Below are 16,054 nucleotides of genomic sequence, written 5' to 3'. Positions count from 1 at the left end.
GAGACATTGCAATAAAGAAGCTCCTCAAGATGGCAATTTATAAAAGGACAACCTAGATCCATGTGATATAAACTCAATAAGACAAGAGACTAAATCTGACTAGAACCAAAACCATTAACAAAATGACATAAAATTCAGATTTCCCCACAAGCCAAATGCCACAATGGAATGAAACAACAATACACAAGTACATTCATTCCAACCCAAACATTAAGTGAAACTACATCTTTTAATTGTAAGTGTTATAGAAGAATGAATCAGAAAATGAATTTCACAGATTAATGCAGTCATCATATTTAAAGTATCTGTGTAAGAAGTTTGAATGTGAAATATCTGCATATTACCGCAAACTCTATTCCAAACAATACATAAATGAATTAAAACACAATGCAAATGGGTTGGAATACTCACTATGAGCATCAAAATACCTTTATAAATCAATGTACCCCAATTAAAACATAATACAAATGGGTAATGCACTCTCGACATTGAATATCCCTTATAACCCAATTTACTTTGAATCCAAACACAATGCAAAGTTTCTCTTACAAATCAATTTACCTCCAAAAAAGCATTTGGAAATAAAAATAGTCTTCCATCTCACACTGATAAGGTTGGGTAATTAGTTGTGTGATTTTTTAAGGACCTCCATTGGATACCATAGAAAGTAAACTCCACCATATACAAACCAGATAACCCTTATAACAGTTCAATCCAATTATCCAAAAAACACCACAAAGATGATTTCATTGTAAAAATTCATTACAAAGCTAATTAGACCAAAAAATAAAAAAATAAAAAAATTGACTACATTAGATTTGAAGGCAAAGAAGGTCTAAACAGCACAAATTAGATGAACAACAGAGAATTTCAATCCCATAACAGACCATAGGGTCGAGGCTACCACTTGAATACCATAGAAAGTAAACTCCACCATATACAAATCAGATAACCCTTATAATAGTTCAATCCAAATATCCAAAAAACACCACAGAGATGAACTGCGCATCAAAATTCATTACAGAGCTAATCAGACCACAAAAAAAACAATTTCCCGCATAGATTTGAAGGCAAAGAAGGTCTAAACAACACAAATTAGATGAACCACAGAGCATTTCAATCCCAAAACAGACCATAGGGTCGAGGCTACCCCTTGGATACCATAGAAAGTAAACTCCACCATATACAAATCAGATAACCCTTATAACAGTTCAATCCAAATATCCAAAAAACACCACAGAGATGATTTCCGCATCAAAATTCATTACAGAGCTAATCAGACCACAGAAAAAAAAAAAAATTGCCCACATCATATTTGAAGGCAAAGAAGGTCTAAACAACAAAAATCAGATGAACCATAGAGCATTTCAATCCCAAAATAGACCATAGGGTCGAGGCTACCCCTTCACACCCTACTTAAATCGCATCACCCTTGAGTGGAGCTTCTAGCTATAGGTTCCTGCCCCAGACAGGGGTTTATAGCCCCAACTTATCAAATTGTAGCCTACTAGAGGAGCTTCCTAAGCGTATCAAACACTTTAGACTCAAAAAATGTCCTAAGATTTAGTGGGTACATGGGCTAAACCTAGGGTCAAATTAAATCAAATACTACGCCCAAAATAATAAAACAACTCGCGTTCAGGGGAGGGTAAGGGAGGGTAACAGAGCAAGCAAAATCGACAGAAATCATAACATAAATCAGAAGAAAATGTAGAAAACATGCAATAAGAGCTAATTTCCCAGCAAATTGAAGTGTTCAAAAACACAATAGTGCAGTAAGAGCAAAAAGAACAAAAGTCCCAACATCAAGTTTAGGTGTTGAAAAAAACAGTGGCTAGCAGGATCTAGAATCGTACCAAATAGACGTAGAAGCCACCACTATGTCCAAACATTCCCCAGACCTCGTCATACCTTTTTCGCAACAGCCACATAAATTACCTGCAACCAAAACTTGTAAAACATGAAAAAATTAACAGTTGGCAAAAAATACAAAAAAATTACAGGAAACTCGAAAAAAACTCATGTATTTAGAAATTTACCTTCATGGACCTTGAACTGGTTAGAATTTCGCACTGGCTCCTTCCCAAACAACAAGCCGCGAGAATGAAACAACGACCAAGGTATTTGTAAACCCTCGATGGTGCAAAACGAACAACAACAACGACAAAATTTGTAAACCCTCGATGATACACAATGTTTAACAACAGTACCAACACTGCGAGGAAGGGGATCACACGAAACAGCCTGGTCGAAGAAAGATATGGCAAGCGGGTGGGTTTCTGCTGGATAGATTTATGGTGGGCTGGTGATGGAGAAGGAAGGGGAGCACCCACACGTGAGAAAACACTCAGATTGACATTCCCTAAGAATACCTCGAACTACAGTGAATTCCTTGGCCCCCGGAGGGCTAATTTCCCAGCAAATTGAAGAGTTTAAAAACACAATAGTGCAGCAAGAGCAAAAAGAACAAAAATCCCAACATCAAGTTTAGGTGTTGAAAAACACAGTGGCTAGCAGGATTTAGAATCCTACCGGATAGACGTAGAAGCCACCACTGTGTCCAAACATTCCCCAGACCTCGTCATACCTTTTCCACAACAGCCACATAAATTACCTGCAACCAAAACTTGTAAAACATGAAAAAATTAACAGTTGGCAAAAAATACAAAAAAATTACAGGAAACTCGAAAAAAACTCATGTATTTAGAAATTTACCTTCATGGACCTTGAATTGGTTAGAATTTCGCACTGGCTCCTTCCCAAACAACAAGCCGCGAGAATGAAACAACGACCAAGGTAATTGTAAACCCTCGACGGTGCAAAACGAACAACAACAACGACGAAATTTGTAAACCCTCGATGATACACAATGTTTAACAACAGTACCAGACGTAAATCCCCCTTGAAATAGGTGAAGCAACAAAACCTTAAACCATGAGCAACAATGCCATGCCCAATTAAACAACCACACCATAAACCCTAAACTGTGAACGAACCACTACAAGCAACCTCGCCCAGTGAGCAGCTCAAGAGTGGCAGATATGGCGAACCAGCATTGGAGCTGTCCCAAGCCATCGTTGGCAGAGCACATCGCCCACACACCAGAACCGCACACAACAAAATAGGGTAGAGAAGACATCGCACAAAACAGATGGAATGAAACCCTAAATGGAGAGGTAATTGCAAACTTAAATTCCCCTACCCACCACAACACGTGGCAGAAGCTACTCGACAGGTGTCGTACAAGGTTGGTAGGTGTCTCCACATCGCTAGTTGAGGTGGACGAGAGGGCGCACAGGTAACGGTCTCCATCCCCTACATTAACTAAAAACATAGAAAATCATAAAAAAGTGCTCGTGATCAACCAACAAAGATTAAATTTTCCCAAACTTTTAAAGGCTTTCCCAAATTCCAGGATATAGCAATCAATTGATAATTCCAATGGGAGGACCAAGACATGGATTGGAACGACACGCTCATAAAATCGTAGCACCTTGCAAATATGTGGCAAACAAGACACTCCATAATTCATTTTATCACCAACTATATAGTAATCATTTGAGAATTCAAACGTCTCACACATCTCTCCACCTACACAATCATTTTTATTTTTCAGTTAATTTTGCAACCTTTCAATTCCATTCAGGACTCAGAGAAATGATATTCCTTTAAACACAATTGTCATTGTTCAGTTGTAAAAAAAAAAAAAAAAATCAATTGTCATACATCCATCCAGCGCTGATATAAATATGCCTTGAGCTAATTAGAAATAATTTCGTTTTCAGTTTAAATTAGTCATGACATTAGACTTAACATTTTAACATTAGAATTGTTTTTAGTGTGAATTTTTGAAATTTCTAGTGCCAAAATCCAATGGAAAAATTTGAGGTGAAATCTTGATTTGTGTTATTTAAACTAATTTTTTCATTGTATATATGGATTCAACACCCTAAAAGACCCCTAGGGAACTTCAATTGTGCAGGAGTTACCTGTCAAACTTGTGATTTCAATCAATTTCGGTCGGATTTTAGAGAAATTAGACCGGGAAAAACCACCTGAAAAGCTTTAAAAAATTCACACTAAAGACAACTCCTTTGAACATTACTTAAAAAAAAATCAAACTAAAAATAATTTATTATAACTTAATGATACAAATAATTATCTAAAACCTCCTAAACCCTTTAATGTTTTTAAAAAACACATTAAAGTAATTATATTGATGCTTTAACAATGATTATAATGCTCTTAATAAATAGTTAGTAACTTTGACTTGGGTGTTTGAAATGTTTTTTCATGGATCAACTATTGAGATGTGATGTGCTATCAATATGTGCTCATTAATTATTAAAACTTTAACATCATTATCATTATTATAAAAATATAATTTGAATTCAACAATATTATATATATATATATATATATATATATATATATATATAATTTTTAACATTTCATATATATTAATTATTAAAAATAATAATAAATATAAGAACCTATTAAATTAAAAAAATATATATTATTATCATTAGATTTTAAATAGATATTACAAATCTAAATCATTTGCCACCACAAGTCCTATCACTCTCAACATCCCTCCATACCAAGCAACTTATCATTCAGCCCCCGTACCAAGCAACTTATTATTCTTGTGACCATCACTACCACCACCTTCACCAAGCCTCTCATGCTATAAAAACATCATTATCAAATTAACTCATCATTAAATTACTATTAAAATTTAAAATCTAATTAGCTAAATTTTCTACGCTTACAATATTTTCAAATTTTAAATATATTTATCAAATCACTTGGGTCTAGTTGAAAGTAGAATATGCATATAGAATATGAGCTTGCATATATCGCAACTAAATCTATGTGAGAGATCCCAAGATAATTGATATGCCATCAATAAGATGTTGATGAAGGTTGCATCCCACTTTACGTGTGATCACATAATAACATCACAAATTTCTACAAATATACAAATAACATCATAAATTTCTATATTTTAACATTATAAAATCATCATTTTAAATATATAAATAATATTACAAATTTTTATATTATAAAATTATAATTTAATTGTAATGGTTAAAATCACAATTTTATATTTAAAATATTCCACATTTTACTGTGCTTTTTTTGAAATAATATTTAATATTATGACCATAATAAAAATTAATAATTATTACATGACTAATAAAAATTAATAATTATTAGATAAATAATAAATTTAATCAAACATACAAATTTACTAACTATTTAAATTTACAGCAGTAGCCAAATTTAAACTTATCCACGTTGCTAAAGTGCGGCCACTTTGAATTTCAAAAAGTGGCAAATCACGAAAAGAATAGATACAGCTGCGGTGACCACGGTCTTGTCTGTCGTTCGTAACTCTTACTGTGGGGTCGAATACGTAAGGACGGTCTGCGAGCTCGTGACCGACAACAAGGCGGCATGAAGGCCTAACTTCAATTGACACGTCTACAATCAGGTCACTCTGCACCGATTTTATTGACCTTGGAGGAATCCATGCACCGATTTTATTGACCTTGGAGGAATCCATCCCAAACCGTTGTATCAATGCTCTGAGAAAATTGACTACTAGGAGCTTCCTGAAATGTGACTTACCTTGTAGAGGCATGTAGATGACATCAAACAATTGGATATCTCAATTTAATCCTTCATTGACAAGTAAATCCAACAAGAAACTAGTCATAATCTCATGGTGGATATCATTATGAGAGTCAGACTCCAATACATATTCAATCATCTCACATTAATCTTAACTAATATTTGAGAAAAATGTTCTATGTTGTCAACATAAAAAATCTCCCTTCTTCACCAAGGATGCAATTGAAGGAAGCAAAAAAGCAGTGACCTTCCTACCCTTTAATCCACACCCAAGTATGCTATATCTAATTCTTAAATTATTGTTTATTGTATTTTCATATTAATAATATCTAATTTAAGGTGAACTAGAAGATGCTTGCAAGTAGCCATTATAGAATAAAATCAAGATAGCCTTTTAAATTATACTACTTTCATGGGAAGCCTATTTTGTAAAACTCTACTATGAGTTGTTACTACAACCTCTTTAAATTTATACAAATTCCCTAGTTTTTGTTAGTTTATATATATATATATATATATATAAAACACCCGCAAGAGATTCACATGGTATTTGGTTTATATATATATATATATAAATATAAAACACTCGCAAGAGATTCACATGGTATTTGGTTTCATATATCAAATAAATATTAGATATTACTAAAAAGCAAAATACCATATTAGAGATATAATCTTAACAGTGAACAAGTGGCCATTATAGAATAAAATCAAGATAGCCTTTTAAATTATACTACTTTTATGGGAAGCCTATTTTGTAAAACTCTACTATGAGTTGTTACTACAACCTCTTTAAATTTATACAAATTCCCTGGTTTTTGTTTATATATATATATATATATATAACTAACATGCGGAAGAGATTCACATGGTATTTGGTTTCATATATGAAATAAATATTAAATGTTACTATTAAGAAAAATATCATATTAGAGATATAATCTTAATAATGAACACGAGGAATATTGACTTTCTTATGAGTATTATCTTCATTGAAAACTATTTTTGGATTTGGAGTAAGACTTAAGACTACTTCTAATTGGCTAATAGCTCATCTTCTTCAAAGATAATGAAATGAGTTACTTAAGACACAAAGGCATTTGGAAAGAATGAAAGTCTATCCCATTATGGACCACTAGCTTAGTCATTCTAGTGACATGATTTTTATTGAATAATTGTAAGTCTACATAGTTTCATTAAACAATAAAGATAGAGACATCATGCATTCATCAATAATAATCAATAATAATTATCCTCACCACTAATTAACAACTAAATCAATTGTAAAAAAAATTTAAAATTAACATAATGTTTACATGTGAACATAAATACTAGTACAACCACATTAAAAATCTTAATGTGATTGATATAGTTGAAGGCTTCATTCATATCTACTACTATAAATATATAACAAAAAAACTATTATTATGAATTATTGCAACAAAAATATTATTATTAACTTTGATTTTACTCAACCCTTGAGAATCCCAAGTCTTATAAAAAAAACAGAGTTGTTGAAGAGCTTCTATCAGTTACAGCCAAGAGATAAAGAGCTTTTTCTGAAATTAGGTATGCTTCGAAAATCTCTAGGAAATGTGATATAATTTTTTTTAAAATTTATTAAAAGTTAATGCAACCTAGAAAATTCTCTAACAAACTACAACATAAACTAAGCATATTCCTTTGAGAATCAATCTATGTAGTCCATTAAAAAAGTAACAAAAAAATAAATAAATCCTCATCCACCTTAAGTTGAAATAAAAAATCTTCAACAAATTAAACTATTAATTTAATCTATTTTACATAAAAATTAACATAATTAAATATCAAGCTTTTGAATTAAGTTACTTATATGATTAATAAATTGAAACCAGCTTGTGAATGGATTTCATATATAATCATGTTTAAAAGACTCATCTATTTCTTTTTTTTTTGTGGGTGGCCTTTAGGCATCTTGGGAAGAGTTAGGTAAGGTCTTGAAATTAATTAAGGTTTTATGTCATATAAGTATGGGATCTTTGATTAATTTTATTTTAATTTATTATTTATTATTTAATTTAGTTAAATATGTATTTACTAAAAAATTAAAATTGGGTATTTACATCTCACATATAAATAATTTATAAATAAATATATTAAAAATACAATTAAAACATCAATTTTTTTTTTTTTAATATTTTATTTACCTATGATATTATTATTTTATTTAACTTTATTTTATTAAAAATCAATTTTTATTTTAAAAATTTCTTCAATATTCATCCTAAATTAAGAAAAAATGTTATAAATAAATGTGTTAAAAAATAAGGTACCCAATTTCATCCTATTCGAATTTTTTGTTAGAGGTAAGTTCCTATTTATGAAATCATAATTTCAAATATAGAAATAATAGGTTGGAAATTGGAATATTATTATATTTATGAATTGTAATTGTTGAATTAAGGTTTTTGTGATCATTATTAAGTTTTTGAGACATTTTTTTGGTGATAATCACATTGAAAGTCATTTGTCAATGTGTTTCGAACTAGCAAGTGTGGTTCCCAGCAAGTGCAAGTGTGGTTCATCGTCAGGACAAGATGAACCAGATCATGGCAAAAACTTAAATAGAGAGACTTAGCATTCCAACTACTAGAAATAAACAACTACTTTTGACCATAGGGAATGGCTAAAAATTGACAGGACAACAACTACATTTGAGTGGACAAGGAGTTAAGGGAAAAATTAGATAGTTAAATAATTAATTAGTTAATTTGTTAGAAAATTAATTAATTAATTAGTTAATTGGTTAGATTTATATATTTTAATTAAATATATATAAAACCAAATATATTTGCTTTTAATTAATTAAAATTTTATGAACTAAGAACAATAAAACTAATAACTAATTTATTATCCTCTTAAATAAACTAAATATTAATAAAATTAAATAATTAGTTAAATATGTAGTTAATTTGATCACTAAAATTATTGGTATGTAACCAAATAAGTATTATTTTTACAACTAAATAAATTCATATTAATACTAACATGTGAAGTACTAGGATAAAATGAAAATGTTCATTAAATAATTAACTAATAGTTAATTTATTAAAAAATAGAGAGAAAGCAGAGAGATCCATTAAACACAACACCAAACATAATATATTTTATTGATATTAATGGTTACATATTTATAGTATCTAGATCATTGACAACGTCACATCTAGATAGCTATTACAACTCACACATAGGAAACTGACTACTTCTAGATTGACACCTACAGACTCACAATGACAACTCACACATTACATGGAAGCATTACTTCCAACACCCTCCCTTAATGCTTACATGTAGAAAATATTAAAAACTCACATTATAACAATAAACAAATCTTTGTCAGATTTGCTTGATATGGTCTTAATACTTACATGTAGAAACTATAAAAAACCCACATTATAACAATAAATAAATCTTTGTCAGATTTTCCTGATATGGTCATCATCAGCACCCACATCCACTCTGGAATCTCGCAAAAGCAGCTCTTTCACCACCACATCTTCGAGCTATCACTTGACCTCTATTTAAAACATAACTACCTTTGACCATCGTTGATGAGCTTTGTAGAATTGACGCTTCTCAACCTCCAAGACCGCAACGGGTCAGTATCGATACTGAACCATCCTATGGAATTGCCACCATATGTGAATCCACGACCCTTCGCAGCCTTCATCAATTATCTAGGATAACATTTTAGATACAAAATGTCTTCAACAGACAATTCTACAACTTGACCTTATAAAATAACCTGTACTGACACTCCCGCAGCACAATGGATCACACCAACTTGACCTTATTAAGAACTACCTATGAATAATGCTCCTGGAGCATGATGGGTCACATTACTCTGTTGAATAGTTGACTTGTTCTTTGGGGTTCTGCATCATTTGATTCTTACCAACAACTCTTTTTCACATTAAAATTTCTACCCAAATTACTCTTCTTTCCATATAAATTAAAACTCCTGTCGTATTCCACACCACCCCCGTCTCGGCCAAACAAATCAAACGATCCACAACTATATGCCGCAAGAATCAAGAGGCTAATCACCACTCAGCATGGACAATCTGAGATTGATCGACCTGTTATCCACATGAAATGTTAGAAGAGGAACTCTCAAGCTACCGGAGCAAAATCGGCTAGTTAATTCAACAGTGTAAAATAATGAAATTTGATTCCACAAACACGATAATCAATAAAATCGTTCAACCTTGTAAATATATCAGATCTGAAAAACAACGCTCACACATAGATATAATTAGGGAGAAATAAATCTCACTTGTATCACATCTGAAAAACAATACTCACACACAGATATTAATAGGGATAAATAAATCTCACAACAGAAATCAACTGTAACACACTTATATTAATCTATATATGTACAAAACAATAATACTCAAGACTCTCTCACATCTTCCTAGCTTTCCCACGAGGGAATCAAGCCAGATCTATCTCTGATACCATATTAGAAAATAGAGAGAAAGCAAAGAGATCCATTAAACACAACACCAAACACATTATATTTTATTGATATCAAGGGTTGCATATTTATGGTATCTAGATAATTGACAACGACACATCTAGATAGCTATTACAACTCACACATAGGAAACTGACTACTTCTAGATTGATACCTAGGGACTCACAATGACAACTCACACATTACATGGAAGCGTTACTTCCAACATAATTCATTTATTTATTGTCATTTAACAACATAAAAACTGATAATACTATAGGGAATTTTATAGCATAAAATATCAACAAATAAATAATTAGTTAATATGATTACTATGTCTATTTATATATGACCAGATATGAATTAACCTCTTTAACAACCAAATAAAATGTATATAAATTCACATTAGTATTAATGTATGCAATATTAGAATAAAAAATAAAGTTTATTAAATAATTAATTAAATGGTTAATGTGATTAATTTGTTTATATCTAACTAAATATGTTACTAATTATATTAAAGGATAAATAAGAATTAAATTTAAATGTATATCCATTAATTAAATAATTAATTAACAAGTTATCTAAATATGAAAGCTTATAATTCTAAACTTAATTATTATTTATATATCATATTTATTAAAAACCTTAAGAATAAAGAAAAATCTAAAATTTTAGAACTTAAACCAAGAAAATAAACAAGTAATAGGGAAGGAATCAACATCCTAATAATTACAATTAGAAACCAAATAAATTATTAATAAATCGATGAATAATTAAAGGAAATGCGTATCCAACAACAACTCAATAGAGGGGAAATTCAAACAATCCAAAAACAGGGAATAAAATCAGAAAAGAAAACAAGAAAAGGGGAAAAATGACATTTAAGGAAAAAAAAACAAAAAACAAAAATTCAACAACTACTAATCTTCTAGCCATCATCCCTATTGAAATTGCTCAACCTCTTTTCAATTAATAATAATAATTTAAAATAAAATTATAATTTAATTTATTTATTTTTCTTTAATAATATAAAATATATATTTTTAATGATAACTACTCACATTTAATTTACATACCTCTCATTAAAACTTATCACTATTTAATTTAGTTGGTATACCTCTATGCCTATTCGCGTTTAATTTACATAACCCTAATTAAAACTTATCACCATTTAATTTAATTTGTATACCTGTGATTAAAACATATCTCGGGTTGCTACAGAGGGTGGCGACTTTGACTTTATAGGAGGCGGTGACCACAGTATTGTCCAGTCTTTTGTACAGGCTTTCAACTGTTAGTGCGGAGTCGAATGAAAGTGAAAGAATCGATGCCACTCCAAAATATACGGTGACTTGATTTTCCAAACGGATAATCGATCAACACCAAGTTGCTTTTGTGTATATATATATATATATAAAAGCTTATTTGAGGGGAATGGAATACGTAAATATCGATTCAGAAATTGCAGATAGGGGATCTGTGCTAACCAATAAAAAGTATCGATTCAGAAATTGCAGATCGGGGATCTGGGCTAACCAATAAAAAGTTAATTTTAATTGATTAGTTTAGAGTTGGGTTATTGTGCGCTAATTTTATATAAATATTAGTTTAAGTTTATCTTAATTTTAGATTTATTAAGTATTTGAAAAGATTAAATTTTTTAGGTGTAAACTATTTTTCTCAGTGTAAAACTTGTTCGAGAAAGTTAAAGTTAAAATGAATGTCGACTAATTTAATTATTTTTTTTAGTTTTAAGTAATTTCATTGAATTATTTTTTTAGTTTTAAGTAATTTCATTGAGTCAATATATTTTAAATAATGATTTTATTTTGTATTTTGTATTTTTATTTTTATGTAGTTTGACCTTCTCAAAGTGTTTAGATAACATATTATAACATCTTGTAGGTCCAAAAATGTAATAAAATTAAATTAAAAAAATTATTTAAAAATATTTTGATTATGAAATGACAGGTGGTTTTTGGGCATGTGGTATTGATGAGTCGTTTTTAGGTGTGTGGTATTGAGATGGTTTTGGGCATATTTTATTGATCAGCCATAGTATTGTAACAAAGATTTACAAATTAATAATATCTATGGCAAAATGGATGTGAATATACATGATTAAACATATAATTATATTGGTAAGTTTATTGTAACTATTCAAGTTTTTATATGCTTATGAATTATTTAAATTAGCTTAATTTACATGGTAAAATGAATCTCAAGTTATTGTTGCTACTTATGTGTTATATATTTTAATGTAATATGTATATTATGGTTTTCTTTTATCTAAAAAAATATTTGTAATTTTGTTGCGTGGAGAGGCACTCTACAACCCAATATGGGGGTAGATCCGGCGCTCTACAACCCAATATGGGGGTAGATCTCACATAAACATGTAAACGTAAATGTAAATGTAAACATTTAACATTTTTAATCTAATGTCGACCCTATTTAGAAATCAATCTAATTATTATTATATATAAACACAATATAAATTTAAAATATAAAGAGGTTTATGAATGGTAAATAAATAAAAATATAAATAAATCAGAGATATGGTAAATAAATAAAACCTCATTTTATACTTACTCCAAAAGTATGGTAAATAAATAGAAATATAAATAAACTAGGGGTATGGTAAATAAATAAAAATATAAATAAACTAGAGGTATGGTAAATAAATAAAATCTCTTTTTATATTTAATCCATAGACCTTTTTATATTTACGAAGACTCAAAAAAGAGATTTTATTTAGGTGAAGCTTATGGATCAAATACCATTTTAATACCATGAGCTAAGTACCATGGGCCAAATACCATATTTATAAAAGAGATATGGTAAATTAATAAAAATATAAATAAATGAGATGTATGGTAAATAAATAAAATATTTTTTATATTTATTCCATAATTTACTTTATATTTAGAACACTCAAAAATGAGGTTTTATTTAAGTGAAGCCTATGGGCCAGGCCATATACCATGGGCCAAATTATTATTAATACCATGCAAAAAAACATTATTAACCTTAATATTAATATTAATAAAATAAAAACGGCACATGGTATTGAGAACCAATGGTATTGACCCATGGCATTCATCTGGAATGTAGCCTATCTAAAGAGGGGAATTAAACCAACATAGATCTATCTTTATTTTAGATCTACTAAGCCCGCAGAAGGATCAAATATCTTGATATGCAAACTAACATAGAGTGAAAAAAGATTTGATCCCTCTTAACTTTTAATAGATCCAAAGTAAATATAAATTTATAAAACACCGATTAACACAATAATAATCAATGATTAAAATCATTAACACCTGGAATAAAAATTATTTACTATGTTACTTCACATTTTCCCATAATTAAATTAGTTCAAAGATATCTTACAACGCAGTAGACAGCACGAGAGACAACTCATAAGGAGTGGTCCAAGAGCACCGTTAGTAGAGACACTAGCAAAGGTAGCTTTCGTTCCTCTATTCTACCCTGTTCCTGGTTTAAGGCCTTGGTATGTGAATGGCAGCAGGACTACATGAACTGGACTAGACTACATAGTAATTGAATGAAGTTAATGGAAATCGAAGACTACATAGTAATTGAACGAAGTTAATAGAAATCGAAAATATTTCATTTATACCCATTTTCCAGGTCATGGCAATGATTGAGCTTCAATCATGGTAGGATGTGTTCAATCATGGTAGGATGTGTTGGCGGACTTTGTAAATCTAAGATTAACAACAATGTAAACGAAAATAAAAATACTTTCACATCATAATGCTTTCATAGTAAAATTTAAATGAAGATATTTTTATATTAATGAAATTGTTATAATTTTAAATGAAAAGGTTTTAGTTTTAAATAATAAAAATAGTTCGAGTAAAAAAATACTTTCACATCATAATACTTTCAAAGTAAAATTTAAATGATAATACTTTTATATTAATAAAATTATTATAATTTTAAATGAAAAAATATTTTAATTTTAACTAATAAAAGTAGAGTGTGTAAGGGATAGATTGTGATTCTAGATTCTAAATTAGAGATATATTAGATATGATAAAGATGTAATATTATTAAATTTAAAAAATAAAATTAATTAATAAAATAAAATTAATTTGATTGCTTAATTTACTTAATTAAATGAAATATGAAATCAATTAAGCAGTATTTTTAATTAGTGAATCGTTAAAATATTGTAAGAGATGATGTCAATTAATCATTATTTTCGAGAGGGACGCACATTACCTAACAGTTACATAGTGATATGACACAAACTAGAAGTTATGGTGATATGGCCGCTCGTGACCCAAATCTAGTACATCGCGATATTTAAAATTATGTAGAGCGATTTTACATATGATTCCAGTCTGAAATGCTTTCACCATTTATTTATCTTTTGAGTAGGCGAGGTGGGCTGTGCTACTAAGGAGCGATCCAGTGAAGCTTTATGCTCAGAAGGCCCCTCAATTCGACCCTCGGACCTAATGGAACCAAACACCAGCCAAAGCATCTACAACCGGACTACCATCCTAAGGCGCAGAAGCATATTCTATAAATCATATTCTGCTCTTCATTACTCTGAAAACATTTATTATATCACAGTAACCGAATTTACAATAAAAAGCCCCAAATTTTGACTAAAGGCCGGAGGTAAAAGCTATGGTATACAGATTCGATGAAATACTGAATATATTATTTGAGGCGCCCTTGAAGGCTTCAGGCATGGAGGCCATATCCTCCTCCGGCGGCAGCGAATGTGTTGACGAGAGCGAGAGCATTACTTATCAATTTGCGCGCGTTCTGCACGCGATCGGTGACCATGGCCGTAACATGACCAGTGGCGTGGAGATCCTGAAAGCCATTGAGGCAGGATTCCTGGTCTGTGAGGGCCGCGCTCATCCACGTCTGCACGTTGCTCATCTGAAACTTGAAAGAATACGGCTTCAGTCGCTTCAGCTCCACCAGAGATCCTTTAATCTCGTACGTGGTGTCCCTGAAATCCCCAAGACAATCCTTAAGCGCTGCGTTTTCTCTTTGACTCATCATAGCGCCTCTGGCTTTGAGGCCGGCGGCCCAGACGGAAACGTTGCGGGCATTAAAGAGGCTGACTACCACGGCTGCTTTCGCGAGATCACTCTGCTTCGCCTTAAGACGCCCGGCGTAGGAAGAGAGCGACGAAACGCAGAGCTGGCAATATAGAGTAACGTTGCACGAAGTTTTAATGAATTCCGCGATATCGGTGTGGTTATAGTACGCGGGATATTTCACGCCCTCCATTGTTGCTGCTGCAGCAAGTGAAGGCAGTATGAGAGCAAATGTAATAACAGATAGAATAGCAAGTAATTGATCGATACCCATTCTAACTCTAGAAAATAATGAATGAGATGTAAAACCAAGCGAATGCGAGTATAAGCTCTGGAAGCGAATTGCAGGTTTGCTCGCTATAAATAGGGGAGCTGGCAAGATTATTTCCGGTTTTCGAGGTATTTTTCCAATGGGCCGCGTCCAGCAATGGCTGATTAAAGTCGGTGACACTGTATCAGATCTTTAATAATATCGCTAGGAATCCTGTGGCGTTTCGCACTCCCACTTGCATTCAACGAGGAACTGTGTGGCCACACTAGTCAAATTCTATGACAAGACCCGTTTACACAGCAGACCCGTTTCTATAGCCAGCGTGCTCGGAAATCCGGGTATAAATCAGAACCGGGTATAAATCAAAAAGTTTTGCTCAAATTTAATGGGAATTTTGTAAAAACTATAATTTTTATTTTTTTATTATTTTTATGGCAGTAAAAGGCTTAGTATGTTTTTATAAACAAAATAATATTTTTCATCTGAGTTTAAAATTTTGACAATATAATTTTAAAAAAATTTATTGTTTAAAATATATTTTTGAATGTATAAATA

General features: G+C 30.9%; 1 protein-coding gene across 1 annotated transcript; it reads right to left on the bottom strand.

The window, feature by feature from the left end:
- Positions 1–14,434: 14,434 nt before the first annotated feature.
- On the bottom strand, positions 14,435–15,587 carry LOC149223666 (pectinesterase inhibitor 9-like). Its single transcript, XM_089383378.1, has one exon. The coding sequence runs from the start codon at positions 15,500–15,502 to the stop codon at positions 14,861–14,863; it is 642 nt and encodes a 213-aa protein (XP_089239504.1). The 5' UTR covers positions 15,503–15,587; the 3' UTR covers positions 14,435–14,860.
- Positions 15,588–16,054: the final 467 nt, after the last annotated feature.

Source organism: Pinus tabuliformis, chromosome Q, assembly GCF_031772625.1.
Source record: "Pinus tabuliformis cultivar Carrire ecotype Pingquan chromosome Q, CPIR1, whole genome shotgun sequence".
Lineage (NCBI taxonomy): Eukaryota > Viridiplantae > Streptophyta > Pinopsida > Pinales > Pinaceae > Pinus > Pinus tabuliformis.
The sequence above is the reverse complement of the archived record's forward strand: the minus strand, read 5'-3'. Positions and strand labels throughout refer to the sequence as shown.